This window comes from Musca autumnalis, unplaced genomic scaffold (genome assembly GCF_047663935.1).
Source record: "Musca autumnalis isolate F117 unplaced genomic scaffold, ASM4766393v1 scaffold_5, whole genome shotgun sequence".
Classification (NCBI taxonomy): domain Eukaryota; kingdom Metazoa; phylum Arthropoda; class Insecta; order Diptera; family Muscidae; genus Musca; species Musca autumnalis.
Window position 1 is genome coordinate 45712788 of NW_027412088.1, and position 15722 is coordinate 45728509.

The following is a 15722-nucleotide window of genomic DNA, read 5'->3' on the forward strand; positions in this document are numbered from 1 at the left end:
TCACCTTCCGATTTTCGGTATTTTGAGGATTTTAGCTACATTTTTTACTGAACTACCTGTAATTTGACGTTAGAGGTTTCCAGTGGTCATGAAACTTCTCCAGCAATACTCTTCAACATAAGTCCATGGTTTGATATAGCCCCCATATAACGGTACCTCCCGATTTTCATTTTTTTGAGGATTGTAGCCACAATTTTTAACCGTACTAGCTCTAATTTTTCACTTGAGGTTTTCAGTGGTCAGGAAACTTTTCCACCAAAAATTATTATCATAGATCCATGGTTTGGTATAGCGCCCATATGACGGTACCGGCCGATTTTCGGTATTTTCAGGATTTTAGCCACATTTTGACTGAGCTACCGACAATTTGACATTTGAGATTCCCAGCAGTCACGAAACCTTTACACCAAAAATTGCCAATATCGGTACATGTTTTGGAACAGCCCCCACCGGTACCATCCGATTTTCGGATTTTTAGCTGAACTAGCTTTAATCTGACATTTGAGGTTCTCAGTGGTTACGAAACTTCCCCATCAAAAATTGCCAACGTAGGTCCATGGTTTGATTTAGCCCCCGTATAACGGTCCCTCCCGATTTTTTGGTATTTTAAGAATGTTAGCCACAATTTTGAACGAACTCGCGGTATTTAGACATTTGAGGTTCCCAGTGGTCACGAAACTTTTTCACCAAGAATTATCAAGATAGGTTTTGATATAGTACCGTTAGTACCTCCCGATTTTCGGTATTTTGTGGTCACAAAACTTCCCTACCAAGAACTATCAAGATAGGTCCATGTTTTGATATAGCGCCCATATAACGGTACCTGCCGATTTTCGGTATTTTCAGGATTTTAACCACATTTTTGACTGAACTACCGACAATTTGACTTTAGAGATTCCCTGCAGTCACGAAACCTTTCCACCAAAAATTATTAATATAGGTCCATGTTTTGGTACAGCCCCCACTTAACGGTACCCCCCGATTTTCGGTATTTTGAGGTTTTTAGCCACAATTTTAACTGAACTAGCTTAAATTTTACATTTGAGGTTCTCAGTGGTCACGAAACTTCTCCATCAAAAATTAGCAATATAGGTCCATGGTTTGATATAGCCCCCGTATAACGGTCCCTCCCGATTTTTTGGTATTTTAAGAATGTTAGCCACAATTTTGAACGAACTCGCGGTATTTAGACATTTGAGGTTCCCAGTGGTCATGAAACTTTTTCACCAAGAATTATCAAGATAGGTTTTGGTATAGCGCCCTTATAACGGTGCCGGTCGGGCTTTGTAACGATCGATAGGAAGTCACAATGCCCAAAGTGAAATTGTGCCTTATGACACCGTATTGGCGTGCGGAAATTCTACGTACGCAGATGGTTCACATATGTTATGAGGAGGTACCCTGTTGCTGTTCTTAAGGCGACATTCTAATAGGTTTTAATATAACCCTATCGTGTTGCATTTATATTTGCGAACCTGGCGCCGCATAGCTCAGCTTAGACCAACCTATCGCGTAATATGTGATCAACAAGGTTTCATAATGTGCTGCCGGAAAATAACTCAAGGATTTTGTTCCTACATCTCAGCTTGTTGGAGATAGCTGTGACATGTTCGAACAACATAAATATGCTGTTGAATGCGAGCCCTGGAATCTTGAGGTAGTTGGTTGTCAGAATTCTGCTACCATCGACCATTACATTAAATTCTGTCCTCACCCCTGCCGTACATGTAGTGAACAGAGTGGAAAAAGGTGATAATATCAGCCAAATAAGATCTCAGCCTTTCACAAATTACATCGGGGAAGGTACCTGTCGCCAAGGTCGTTCAATCGTCCGTCTACGTTACGATTTCAATACCGATTGGAGGGGGCGGAATACAGGGGAGGTAGAGGTTAAACAGTTTCCTACCTTGGGGAACTCCCTGTTTTACTCTACGGGACTTGGACTTCTTGTTCCTGAATTCCGCCTACGACTGGCGTCCACACATATAATTGATTATTCAACGTTTAAGTCTTAGCCGGAGGGTTGTCTGTTCGATGTCCTCAAACAGCGTTGAATGCTTGACAGTATCAAAAGCTTTTAATAAGTCAAGCGTCAATGTTCTGTCACACTGTTTGCTCTGGTTGAGTCCTGACTAATATGTATGGAGATGGCGTGGAGCGCTGTTGTCTTTCGGAATCTATGCTGATGATCGGAAACTGGATAGCTATTTCTGATGCTGGGGAAGACTAAAGCTTCAAGGGTCTTTGCCTAAGCGAAATTGGCCTTTACGGCTCACCTTTCCTGACATCCTTGCTTCAGTAGCGAGACCACCCTGCCCATTTTCCAGACCTCGGGAACGATGTGGATTGCTAGCGACAGAATGAGAACTTTAGTGAAATACTCGACTCCCGGTGCATCCACCTATTTCAAGAGTACAGTGGAGATTCCGTAGTACCTAGAGCTTTGGAACCTTCAGAGGTCATTTATTCCGTTTGTGTTCAGCGACCAAACTGTTAATTTCCAGTGGATTTGCTCGACGAAGCTCATCATGCTCATTTTCTAGTCCCTTTACCACTGCTGGGAAATTTGGTCTCACTTCCGGGTTACCGAATATCAGGGTCGGGAAGTTCTCTGGAGTGTTGAATGTTGAAATCTCTGAAACTATGTCAATTAACATTCACACGATTGATGAAAGTGTGACGTTCAGAGGAGATAAAGTCATAATCTAGGACATAATGAAGTACATTAAGGACCCCTGAAACCAGGCGATTATGACCTTCCAAAAACGGGAAAATATTGGGTCTATAATCTAGAGTAAAGCAATTAATCAGAATGGGATTTATAAGTTAAGTATCTTCAATTCGGCAGTTGACTACTATCCCCATTTATTCCATGTACAGGTCAATGAAGTTTGACACAAACGATAAAGGTTTGTATAGATCAGCAATAGGAAAGCTACTCCTTCACCTCCACTTCAGGTGCGATCTTTCTTCAGTTTTTATTGTGCTTGGTTTCCTGCATTACCGTAACAATGATATTCTTCCAAATTCTGAAGTGATATTGTTATTTGTCTATATTAACGAAATTCGTCGGTAAGTTACCGATCAAAATAAAGTTTTCGCTAACCCATACCGATACCGCAAGTGTTGTCAACTTTTAAATCAACTCCAAAATTTGGATCCCGTAATATTTTGTCTAAACTTAGTTCAAGTTCGAAGATGTGTTATAAAGGGCCACTCCTTCAGGTACCTTTCCCACCAAAGTTCGAAAATATTTGGAAAATCTGCACGGAGTAGCCGATTTAGTCCATACTTTGCACATCGTAAAATTTCTACCAGACTTAGATGAGGTTACAATATGGAAAATTTCGGAAGAGTTTAGTTTAGGACCTGCTCTCGAATCGCTTTGATTTTTATTGTAACAACTTGTATTCACTGCCGCCATACGACGGTACAAGTTTCATCAGGAGCAAGTCCACACTTCCTGAGAAAATAGTCCGAAAGGTTTAAAAAACCCCTATGACACCATGTGTAGTGGTTGGATCGTACGATAACTCTCGAACGGATCTTCCGATTCGGTCCAAAATTTGGCTTTCGTAATATTTTGTCTAAACTTAGTTCGAAGATAAGCACTATCGGTCCACTCCTTCAAGTACCTCCCCCACGAAAGTTCAGGAATATTCGAAAAATTTGTGCGCAGGGGGCCACCGATTTGGTCATTCCTTTCACATCCAAATATATCCACCAGATATAGATCAGGTTCAAATATGGACCTGCTCTCGAATCACTTAGATTTTTGTTGAAGCAACTTGCATTTACTGCCTTAATTACGACGGTAAACGTTTTTTCAGAGGCAAGTCCATACTTCTTGAGAAAACAGCCCGAAAGACGTAAAAATCCAATATGGCACAATATGTAGTGGATGGAGTGCTCAATAACTCTCGAACTGATCAATCGATTTGGTCCAAATTTGGGCTTAGTCATATTTTGTCCAAACTTAGTTTCAGTTCGAAGATGGGTATTACTGGTACACAACATACGGTAATCTTAAACGATGACCCACTTAAACGACTAGTGGGCGCGATACCTATCTAAGAGATATGACTCCCAAAATAAGATACACTTCCATAATGACTATGTCGGTCCATTACTTTAAGTACTCCTTCCGCAACACTTTTGAACTTTAATCCTAATCCACATTTTTGTCGGCAAGATCAAATGCCAAAAAGGGCTACGAAATTCTGAAAAGACCCTAAATACATTCGATCTGTCCGTAGATGAAAGCTTCAATTCACATAGACTGAGGGTATATCTCTGTCGGCAAAACTGATACTTTTTTACTTGTTATTTTACCGATTATTAGAAACTGCGGCCTTGTGATTGGCGGTATGTTTGGTATTTGGACTTGACATTTCTGAACTAGAAATTACTCAAAATCGCGCATATAGTTTAAGGTAAAAAGTTTAAAACTTGGCTAAACAACTCAATGTCCTCAATTTTTATACCCTCAGCCTTTAGGCTAAGGAGGGTATATACACTTTGATACGATGAAAATGTGCCTCATCGAAATAATGGTTTTAGACCCCAAGTATGTTTGGACGAAATGTGTTTCAGACAATTTGGAGTCGATCTAGCCATGTCCGTCCGTCTGTCTGTCTGTCTGTCTGTCCTGCTGGCTGGAGCGCACGATAACTCTCGAACGGATGAACCGATTCGGTTCAAATTTTGGCTTTCGTAATATTTTGCCCAAACTTAGTTTAAGTTCGAAGATGAGCTACATCGGTCCACCCCTTCCGGTACCTCCCCCACAAAAGTTCGAAAATGTTCGGAAAGTTTGGGCGCACGATAACTCTTGAAGGGAGTGACTGATTTGGTCCATACCTTGTATAGTGTAAACTTTCTACCAGAGTAATATGAGGTTCCAATATGGTCTCAATAGGTCCACTCCTTCGGGTACCTCCCACACAAAATTTCGGAAAAGTTCAGTTTAGGGCCATCTGTCGAATCGCGTTGATTTTTGTTTTAGCAACTTGTATTCACTGCCCTCCATACAACGGTACAAGTTTCATCAGGGGCAAGTCCATACTTCCTGAGAAAATAGCATGAAAGTTGCAAAAAACCCCTATGACACCGTGTAAGGTGGTTGGAGCGCACGATAACTCTCGAAAGGATCTGCCGATTCTTTCCAAAATATGGTCTTAGTAATATTTTGTCCAAATATAGTTTAAGTTTGAAGATAAGCCATATCGGTCCACTCCTTCAGGTACCTCCCCCACAAAAGTTCAAAAATGTTCGGAAAAATTGTTCGTACGGTAACTCTTGAAGGGAGTGGCAGAATTGGTCTATACTTTACACATCCTAATATATCTACCAGATATAGATAAGGTTCAAATATGGACTATATTTGTCCACTCTATCCAGTACCTCCCATACAAAATTTCGGATAAGTTCACTTTAAGACCTGATATCGAATCACTTTGATTTTTGTTGAAGCAACTTGCATTCGCTGCCTCATTTACGATGTTAAAAGTTTTTTTAGGGGCAAGTCCATACTTCTTGAGCAAACAGCCCGAAGAATGTAAAAACCCCCTGTGGCACCATATGTTGCGGTTGGAGATCCACTTCCATAACGGTCAATGTCGATCCATTCCTTTTAGTATCTCCTCAGCAAAACTTGATCTTTAATCCTAATCAATATTTTCATCGGTTCAAACGCCCAAAATTTTTAAAACCCCCTAAATATATACGTATTTTTGGAAAAAATTGTTTCAATATACACATGCTGAGGGTATGTCTCTGTCGGCAAAGCCGACTGATACTTTTTTACTTGTTTTATAATTCATTTTATTTATATAGCGTGTAATCTACTTTTTCTAGAAACCATGACGTTATTCGTCAGTTGCGTAACTTATACAAATGCTAGGGAATAGCAAAGTGTATTAGCTCTTGTCCGAGAGCTCTAAAAGCGATCAACCTATGTTAGATTCTTCCTTCCTCGCATATTTCCTATTTTTTTTATAAAAATACCACTATGACTACTTTCAAGGCTTCGGGAATAACATGGCTGGCTGAGTCATCTTATTTCACCTATGCTACCTAAATATTTATCTTGTAAAAGCAAGCGATTTAGTCAAGAACATCAATTCTCGGCTGACATGACATCCCAACCATAAACAATGCATATTTACATCGACACACAGACAGAATATTACGATATTCCATTATACTTGTGCTTTTTATAGGGGTTTCGATATAAGCTTTAATTGCTCATTTTCAAATGTGTAAGCATATTCTAGATTCTAAGGCTTATAAAAGTTTTGCTACAAATAAGTTTATTTAAATTTTCATTTATCCTATTTTACAAAATGCATTTCATTGTTCTTCGTCTGGTTTTTCAATCCAAACAATACGGCATGCAATCTCAAAACCCAGTTTACGATGTAAATATAACGACGGTTCATTGGTGACAATAACAAATGTAAACAAATCTAAATTGTGAATTTTTAGTAAACGTTGAAGTTCCAATTTCATAATTAATTCGCCATAGCCTTTACGTCTTTCCGAAGGCATCGTAAATAGGAATCTAAAAATATATAATTGAAATTAAATCATTCGCTCTTTATTGTAACCGGAAAAAATACATAAATTACCCTGGTGCAAGAAGTTCATTTTCCAACATCCAACAAAGTGGTTGATCATCACCGCTACGAAATAGTCCCAGACCACCATTGAATTCAATCGATTGTCGAATTAAACTCAAGGAATGTTCATATTTGTGTGACCAATGTTCGTTAATGGTCTTCGCATGTTTTTCCGCATCCAATGGACCAACATATAAATCATCGGGAAGTTTTCTGGGAAATAAAAGGAGGAAGAAGTAAAACCACGTTCAGTTCGTCCACGCAGTAGCTAACATAGGAAATGTCGGCTATATTTATCTTGAAATACTCTCCTAAAAAATTGTCAATTTAAAAAAAATTATTTAGTCCATATAAGGTCCTAAATTCAACACCAGCCCTTATATGTCGAGAATTTATTACCCTGTTTACATGGGACGGCTTTATCTTTACGATTTTCTAAGTAACCTTCTTAACAAATATTTCTGTTCTCTCGAATTGTAATTTTATCATATCTATCAATTATAAAATTCCTTTAATGCTATGGTACTTACTCATTGACCTGAAGAGCGGCAATTTTTTCCTTCGTTATATACATGATATTTTCAATTGATTCACATTTCCAAGGTACGGGCATTTTTTGACAAGCAATCTCTTTCACCATACGGAAAATACTTTCATCACACACCAAATACATTCTTTTTGGGTTCCAATTAATTAAATTAGTTTCCAATAGACATTGCTTCAGTTCTTCTTGGGATTCTTGTAGTGTAAAACATTGTACAATGTAATCCTACAAAAATAATAAATTATTTAAAATTCATCCATATAAGATAATCGAAAATTTCCTCATCTTACTCCACATCCATTTAAACTAAGCAGCGTACAATTTTCCAGCCTCCCATACCGATGTGTGTATAACCTTAAATTCCAACGTTCTGATTTTAATTTATCTCTATTGGCATTAATTCTCTCATAATGATAGAAATAACTATGAATGAAATTATGTTGTTGTATGCGACGCGGCAAACAAAGCTTAAGTGTACCCAACATTGATCTCAGTTGTTGTTGAGAACATTCCAATAGAATATCCGACATGTTGATTGCACCAAATCAATTGTATTCACTTCACCGACGACACCGATTCAACTAACGCCTAACAAAGTAATTTTGCAAAAAAATACTACATATTTTATTGTTGAATTGCTTTTGTTTATTGCTTTTACAAATCCAATGTCAACTGCAGTGAGAATTTACACATTAGAAAGTACCTATTGAGTGAGATAAGCTATCGCAACATTTTATATGAATTTAATTGTGTGCACAAAAACCCTTGATAATATGTAATGGGAAGCTATATATATTGCACTAGACGGAGTGACAAATGCTAAAATTTAGATTAAACCATCCAAAAGGGGAACGGAAAAGTACGATGGTAAATAGTTAGGTGTATGGTTAAGAACCTGCCTATCAATATATTTCGCCGGCGCATATGAACACCACTAACACTAGATAGGTATATCGATGTATCCGGCACTAAAAAGCTGCCTGGATAGTTTCTTTGCTTTCAGCGCACTCAGAGTGCAAATAAAAGACTTGTTTTTATAAAAGTCAACAGTGTAAACATCGCTTTTATGTCCTATTATTCTTATTTGTAAACAACTGCTCTGTTCCAGAACCTGCAAGAAACTACTAATTTTTACTACGATAAAGTTTTGTCCCTTATGTTATCGAAAAAATAGAAGATTCTTGCAGTACCGGAACATACCAAATGTTTTTAGGATATGTCAAATGATAGGAACAGCTGATTACATCTGCTGATCAAGAAAGTTAAAAATAGGATAGTAAAAATAATGAGAGTAATCGATAACAGTTGATTACACCACACCATAATTGGTCAGTTCCTTTAGGTTAGGTTAGGTTGAAAAGAGAGGCGAGTAATCGCCACATGTCCTGGTGGACATACACATAAGCCATGAAGTAGGCCTGTTGTGCGCTCTAGTCTAAGTTTTTTGAAGAAGGGGACTCTACTATAAATTAATTAAGGAACTCTGTTCCCTTAACAAAATCCCGTAATTGTTTTAGGTCGTCTACAATTACCTGATTAAGATCAGGTATTGTGTCGTTCCCTAAAAACTGGGATCTGATATTTGCGAAAGCGGGGCATTGATAGAGAAAATGCTCCAATGTTTCATCATCCTCTCCGCATGCCCTGCATATGCTGTTGTCTGCACAATTAATTTTTTGCAGATGAGCTTGTAAACCCAGGTGACCTGTAAGAACACCTGTAAGTCTACTCAACTCTGCTTTACCTAGCAGTAATAGGTTTTTAGTTTTTTTCTCATTTGGGTCTCCCAATAGGATTTTTGTGGTTTTCCCTAATTCCTCTCTATTCCATAGGGATAAGTGGGCATTTTTTGCCCAATTTTTTAACTCTAGCCGAGACGCGTTTAGTGGCTTTGCGTTCGCTAAGTTTACGGTTGCTAATTCTCATTACCTCTATTCCCCGCAAGTCCCGGTACCTATATTATACACACCGTGCCATGCTGAGTATAGCTGTTGATCGAATTTATACAATCCAAGACTGTTTGTGATTTTACTGTCTTGGATGTTAATGCTTTGATTGCAGTTTTACTGTCCGTAAGGACGTTTACAGTAGTTGTCCTCGTGTTGGCATTAAGCCAGTTCAGACATTCTGTGATCGCTCGGATCTCCGCTTGATATTTCGGTCTCTGGTTCTTCAATAAAGAGACCCAGTCCCGTTCTCCCACCTAGCATTGAGCCGTCTGTATAGCAACAGTTTCCAGTCGGCATTTGTGCTAGATTTCCGCCGATCCACGAGTCTCTGTCTGGAATTAATGCCTCGCATGAGGCAGCTACAAATGTTTCAGGTATACGGTCCGATACAATGTTATCTCCCGTTGTTACCTGTAGAATGTTTTGATGGTATGTTACGTGGTCCTTACTGATCCACTCGTCCATCGCTTTAAGTCGAATAGCTGCGACAGCCGCTTCATACCTTATCTGGATTTCTATTGGGTGTATATATAGAATAGTTTCTAATGCCCTCGTTGATGTTGTCCTCATTGCGCCGCTTACACTTAGACAGCACATTCATTGGACTTTCTGTAGTATTTTAATATTACACTTTTTATCCATAGCTGTCCACCAGACTACTGAAGCGTATGTTAGAATAGGTCTAACTACGCTTTTGTATAGCCAGTGTGTCATCTTAGGATTAAGACCCCACTTGGCGCCTATAGCCCTTCTACAGGTTGACCAACATCTATGAGCTTTGTTGGCTCTTTCTTGAATATGGTCCTTCCATTTAAGTTTCCTATCCAGAATTACTCCCAGATATTTGACTTTATTGGAAATATTGATCGTCTTGTTTAGGAAAACTGGTTCTTCAAAGTGTCCCAGTTTTGTTTTCCTAGTAAACAGACATATTTCCGTTTTTTCCGGGTTTACATTAAGACCTCTTGGTCTAGCCCAGTTGTACGCTAGTTTTAGGGCTGATTCAGCTCTTCTGCATAGCAAGTTTGGATTCTTACCGCTCAGAAGTATTATAACGTCGTCTGCATAACAGACTGGGTCAAATCCCTCATCGGTTAAAGTCCTTAATAGGCTATTTATGGTAGTGACCCATAGGAGTGGGGATAAATTCCCCCCCTGTGGCGTACCCTGACCAACTTTGTCCTTTATTTTTACGTCAAGTAGCCCGCAGCTTATCCATCTATTCCTTGGATGTTAGGCTTATCGGACGATAAGACTTAGAATTGCGTAACTAGCCTTCCCAGGTTTGGGGATAAATACTACCCTCGCCTCCTGCCAGGCTTTAGGAGTATACGCAAGTTTTAAGCATGCGTTAAAAATTCCAGATAGTTTGGGCGCAATGTAGTCCATCTCTTTCTGGAGTAAGGCCGGAAATATCTCATCCGGCCCCGCTGCTTTGAAGGGTTTGAAGCTCTTGATGGCATCCTTTACCATCGCTTCATCAATTGTTGGTGCTTCCTCTGTATCACATTCCCTCATTACCGGCACACCTGCGTGCGTCGCAGTGTTCGGCGGGAAATGTGTATTCATCAAAAGCCCCAGCGTGTCCTCGATTGTTTCCATCTTATTTCCCATATCATTCACCATGATCTCGGTTTGTGTATGGGTTTTCGATAGAAACTTTTTTATTTTGGATACATCATTTACGCTGTCTAAGTTTCCAGGAATTGCGGTTTGCTGTTCTAGTCATTTTGTTGTATTCTTTAAGTTTTGTGTGATAGTTGTCCCAGAATACAGCTAATTTCTTTCGTCGAGCTCTGTTGTAAAGCCTTCGGACCTCTTTGCCTTTGTTACGAATTTCTCCTGTCATCCAGGGTTTTTCGTAGGCAGATTTCCTCTCTCGAAGGGGACAACTTTCTTCGAATGACTTTACTAAGACCTCCGTTATAATGTTGACACTTCTGTCTATATCTTCCGTGCTTAGGCATTCATATCTATCGTGCCCTAGCCTATCTTTTATTAGTTTCCCAAATTTTATCCAATTGGTTTTGGATTTATTTCGGAAACTTATAGGATTCTGCGGTGGCCGTGTTAGTTCAAATCTTATATAACGATGATCCGAGAAGGAATGCTCTTCCGAGACCCTCCAATTCTGCACCTCCTTTATAAGATTTCCGGAACATATTGTTATATCTAATACCTCTTCCCTAATCTTGTTAACAAAGGTGGCTTTATTACCTATGTTAAGGGTTATTAGGTCGTTAGTATTCAAGAAATCTAAAAGGGCTTGACCCCTTTTGTTAGTATTAGTACTACCCCACGCAATGTGGTGTGAGTTAGCATCGCTACCTACTAGTACTTCGTTACCTGTTTGTTTTGCTTTCCTCACCAACCGTAGGTGGTAGTGTCGGCGAGTCGAACGGTAAATATACTGACGCAAGGTATATATTGCCATTCCCCAGCTTCAGCACAGTTGCGTCCGATGTTGACAACTCTGGAGAGAAAAGAAAACTTAAGTTTTTGTGACATATTATACAGGTTCTCGGTCGAGACCCCGTATTTGCATAAAACAGTTGGTATTTTATATGGTTTAGTCCAGAGACCTTGTTCTGAATAGTCCAAGGTTTCTGGATCAAGCCAATATGGATTTTACCTGTATTGATTTTCTCCATCAGGGCCATGGTTGCCGTTTCGCTCCGATGGAGGTTTATCTGCATAACCTCAATCATTGGTCCTCCAGTAAACGGGCTTCTTAAAAGTCGGTGATTACGGCATCGATTCCCTTTTCATTGTTGCTGGGAGGTAAAACCTCTTCGCTAGTTTGTTTGGCTTCCTCGCTTTCGCCGATTACCGCCGTTCTTGCTTTGAAGCGGACAGCGTTGGAGATGTAGAAAGCCCTGCCCTTAGTCTTTGTCAGACTAGCCATGGAGAGATGGTCAATTCCGACCACAAGGAGAGTTCCGTCCTCCTGCTCCTCCCTGTGGAAGACCTCCCATCTCTTCACGTCCAAGTCCTTGTTTTGACGACCAAAGACTTCGAGCATGCGTTCAGTCTCGAACTTGCTGCCCCATCCTCTGACGAATACTGAAGTTTTTGTTAGTTGAGGAATTTGGTCTTTCCTATGTCAGTTCCTTTACTTTTGAAAAAAAAAAACGGCAAAAGTAGAAAAAGTTGTAAACTGCCCCCACATGAATTGTATGGTGTCTGAAATAAAGGAACGATTTTCGAGTAAAAAGTGGTAAAATTTTAAGATTCTTGCACGTAAAGGAACAGAGCAAATATAAACTAGAAGATACATACTTGAAGTAATGTAGGGTCAAATTCTTCGAAATCTGTGGAGCAAGCGGAAAATTACGACTTCGTATGAACCGGCCGCAAAATCCATACTTGGATACCAGAGACCTGCACCAAGGAATCCATGGTATGTCGTGCTGCTACCGAAGAGAAAAATGCGTCATATGGGCTAATTAACAACATGTCTGCTCAAAACGGTGCTTTTTCACACGAGAGACAATAAAATACGGTTTAAGAGAAATTAGGAAAGACAGATTTTTGGGAGTTTCTTTCGACGTTTCATCCATTTTTGCACTCAGTATCCTCAAACACGATTCCCCTGATTACACAATTAACAATTAAAACAAAAAATCGACAAAAATATTCAATTATTTCTGTTTCAACAAAAACCAAAAGAGAATTGATGGTGAAACATTTTACGTTCTGAGCAGGGCTGCTCTACAATAAGTAGCAACGCGTAGCGCACGAGAGTGGTATCGGGATAAAAGGAGAAAAGAGAAACGTTTTTTTTCGCAGGAAAAAGAGAGTAATGGAAGAGTGGTAGTGTGAAAAAATCGAAATGTACAGGAACCAGAATGAAGTCCAAATGTTCTACCAAAGAGTGAAACATCAGTAGACGAAAGTTAGGCATCCGTAAGCTGCAATCACAACAGATAGCCACATCATATTCCACTCAACTGGCCCAATTGCTTAATCAAAGCACTCCCGATAACATATCAGCACAATGAACTTTGCCATTGTGGTATAGGTTCACGCTTTCATATATCCCCCATAAATCGGTACCTCCCGTTTTTTTGGCATTTTGAAGGTTGTGGCCCCAATATTGCACCGAAATGGCTGAAATTTGGCATATGGTCTTCGTTGAGGGTATACAATTTTCCCCCAGAAATTTGTCGGTATAAGTAAACGACTTAATATCATGTTGCTCCCATAGAATGGTACCTCCCAATTTTCGCTATTTTGAAGATTGTGGCTTCAATATTCTACCGAAATGGCTGAAATTTGGTATTTAGTCTCGGTATTTAGAGCGGTACCTCCCGATTTTTGGTATGTTGAAGTTTGTGGCCACAACAACCCATCGAAATGGCTGAGATTTCGTATTTAGTCTACGTTGGAGGAACAACCTTTCCGACTGAAATTTTTCGGGATAGGTCCACGTTTCGATATAGCCCCCATAGAACACTGAAATGACTGAAATGTGTAATTTAGTCTACCATGGGGTTATAAAATATTCCGAAAGGGAATTATAAGTATAGGTCCACGTCTTTATATTTCCCCATAGAAGGGTACCTCTTGATTCTCGGTATTTTTAGGTTTAAGCCACATTATCTTACCGAAATATCGGAAGTTTAGTATTTAGTCTTATTTGAGTCTAAAAACTTTCCGCTAATTGTTCAATTTTACTTCAATACAACTCGTGGTGGAGGGTATAACAGGTACGGCCTGGCCGAACTTAACGCCGTTCTTACTTGTTCTGTTTAATCTGGCCCTGGGTCTATCTCCAGTTCTAGGAATGTGGCTAATTGTCCACTCCATACAAGCAGCCGCAAAATCCATACCAGAGACATCCGCTAAAGAACCCATGGTATGACCAGGAGTGTCGTGCTCCCACCGAAAAGAAAATGCGGCATATAGGGCTACTTTACAATCAGTAGAATAATAGGGCTGCAGGACTGATGGCTTACCAGTCGAGCTGTTCAAAAACGGATCCGACACGCTAATAAGGTGTATTCATCAGCTAGTTAGTACCATCTGGCAGGAAGAGCGCGTACCTGATGATTGGAACCTGAGCATCCTGTGTCCCGTCCACAAGAAAGGAGACAAGATTGTATGCTCTAACTATGGAGGCATAAGTTTTCTCCCTATTGCCTACAAGATAGTGTCAGGGATATTATGCGAACGACTAAAGCTTATGGTCAATAAAATAATTGGACCATACCAATACGGCTTTAGACCTGACAAATACACCATTGACCAGATATTTACCCTGCGGCAAATCCTGGAGAAGACCCAAGAGATGCAGATCGACACCTACCACCTTTTTGTCGATTATAAGGCAGCCTTCGACAGCCCCCACGCCCAAAGGTATTCCAAGCCATGTCTGAATTTGGTATTCCCGCAATGCTCATTCGGCTTTGTAAGATGACTTAAACTTATGCTAGGATCTCAGATAAAATAGGAAATAACCTCTCCGAACAATGCAGTACCAAAAGAGGTTTCAGACAAGGAGACAGTCTTTAGTGTGACCTGTTCAACATCCTGCTGGAATAGGTTATACAAGATGCAAATGTCAAAAGAAGATGCACAATATACAGCAACAGCCACATTTTACTTTATTATGCTGATGACATTGACATCATGGGACGATCAGTAAAGGAAGTAACTGAAACCTTTATGATGGTCGAAGGAGAGTCAGCAAAAGTGGGTCTGGTGGTAAACGCCGAAAAGACAAAGTTGATGGTGTCGACGCGCAATGCGTCCATAGAGCTAGGACCAACAGTGGAAGTTGGTTCCTATAATTTTAAGGTAGTAAAAAACTTCGTTTGAATAAGAAGAAGAATTGGTCAACAATTGGCTTCAGTAAAACAACGCCACATCTCGTCAAACAAAAACAACGCTTTACGAAACACTGATACTACCCGTGCTGATGTATGGTTCCGAAGCCTGGGTGCTTGCGCAACCACACAAGGTAGTGCTTGGTGTGTTTGAGAGAAAAAATCTTAGAAAGATCTACGGGCCAATCTGCGTTGACGGAGAATATCGGAGAATATGAACCGCGAGCGTATAAATACTGTTCACGGAACACGCAGAACTGCAAGGCTTCGATGGAGTAAACAAGTGGAAGAAGATATAGAAAGACGAAAGCAAAGCAACAATCAGAGAGGAATGGAAATTTTTTCATAGTTCGGCTTATAGGATAAACGTTCTGTAAAAGGCCAACTAAGTAAGTAAGTACGAACCGGAAGCTATAAGAGATGCCGACAATTATCGTGTAAACGAGGCAGAGAAAAATCTATTATTTTTTATTTGATTAAGAAAACTTCGAATTTCCAGGGGACAAAAAAATGAAGCTATGACATAAAAAAGATGATCCCGGCTTTGCACGTGTTGAAATGGGTGGTCTAGTTCGGTCTACATGTGGAAATACCACGGCAGCGGGTTCTTTCGTACCATATTGACTCAAAAACCATAGTGTTTCGGCCAGCGGCAGCCACCCCAGCATCAAACATATGCTTCTACGTAGGTATATACGCTCCTACAACAGCAGCAACTCTACTTGTGATGGGACCCGACGATCTCTCCTCGGCCATTTGGACAAAGACTAAGGGCATATTA

General features: G+C 40.0%; 1 protein-coding gene across 1 annotated transcript; it reads right to left on the reverse strand.

The window, feature by feature from the left end:
• Positions 1-6294: 6294 nt before the first annotated feature.
• On the reverse strand, positions 6295-7747 carry LOC141406482 (uncharacterized). Its single transcript, XM_073991992.1, has 4 exons — positions 7455-7747; positions 7151-7389; positions 6630-6833; positions 6295-6562 (listed from the first exon to the last, which is right to left on the reverse strand). Exons 1-4 carry the CDS (start codon positions 7692-7694, stop codon positions 6352-6354), a joined length of 894 nt encoding a protein of 297 aa, XP_073848093.1. The 5' UTR covers positions 7695-7747; the 3' UTR covers positions 6295-6351.
• Positions 7748-15722: the final 7975 nt, after the last annotated feature.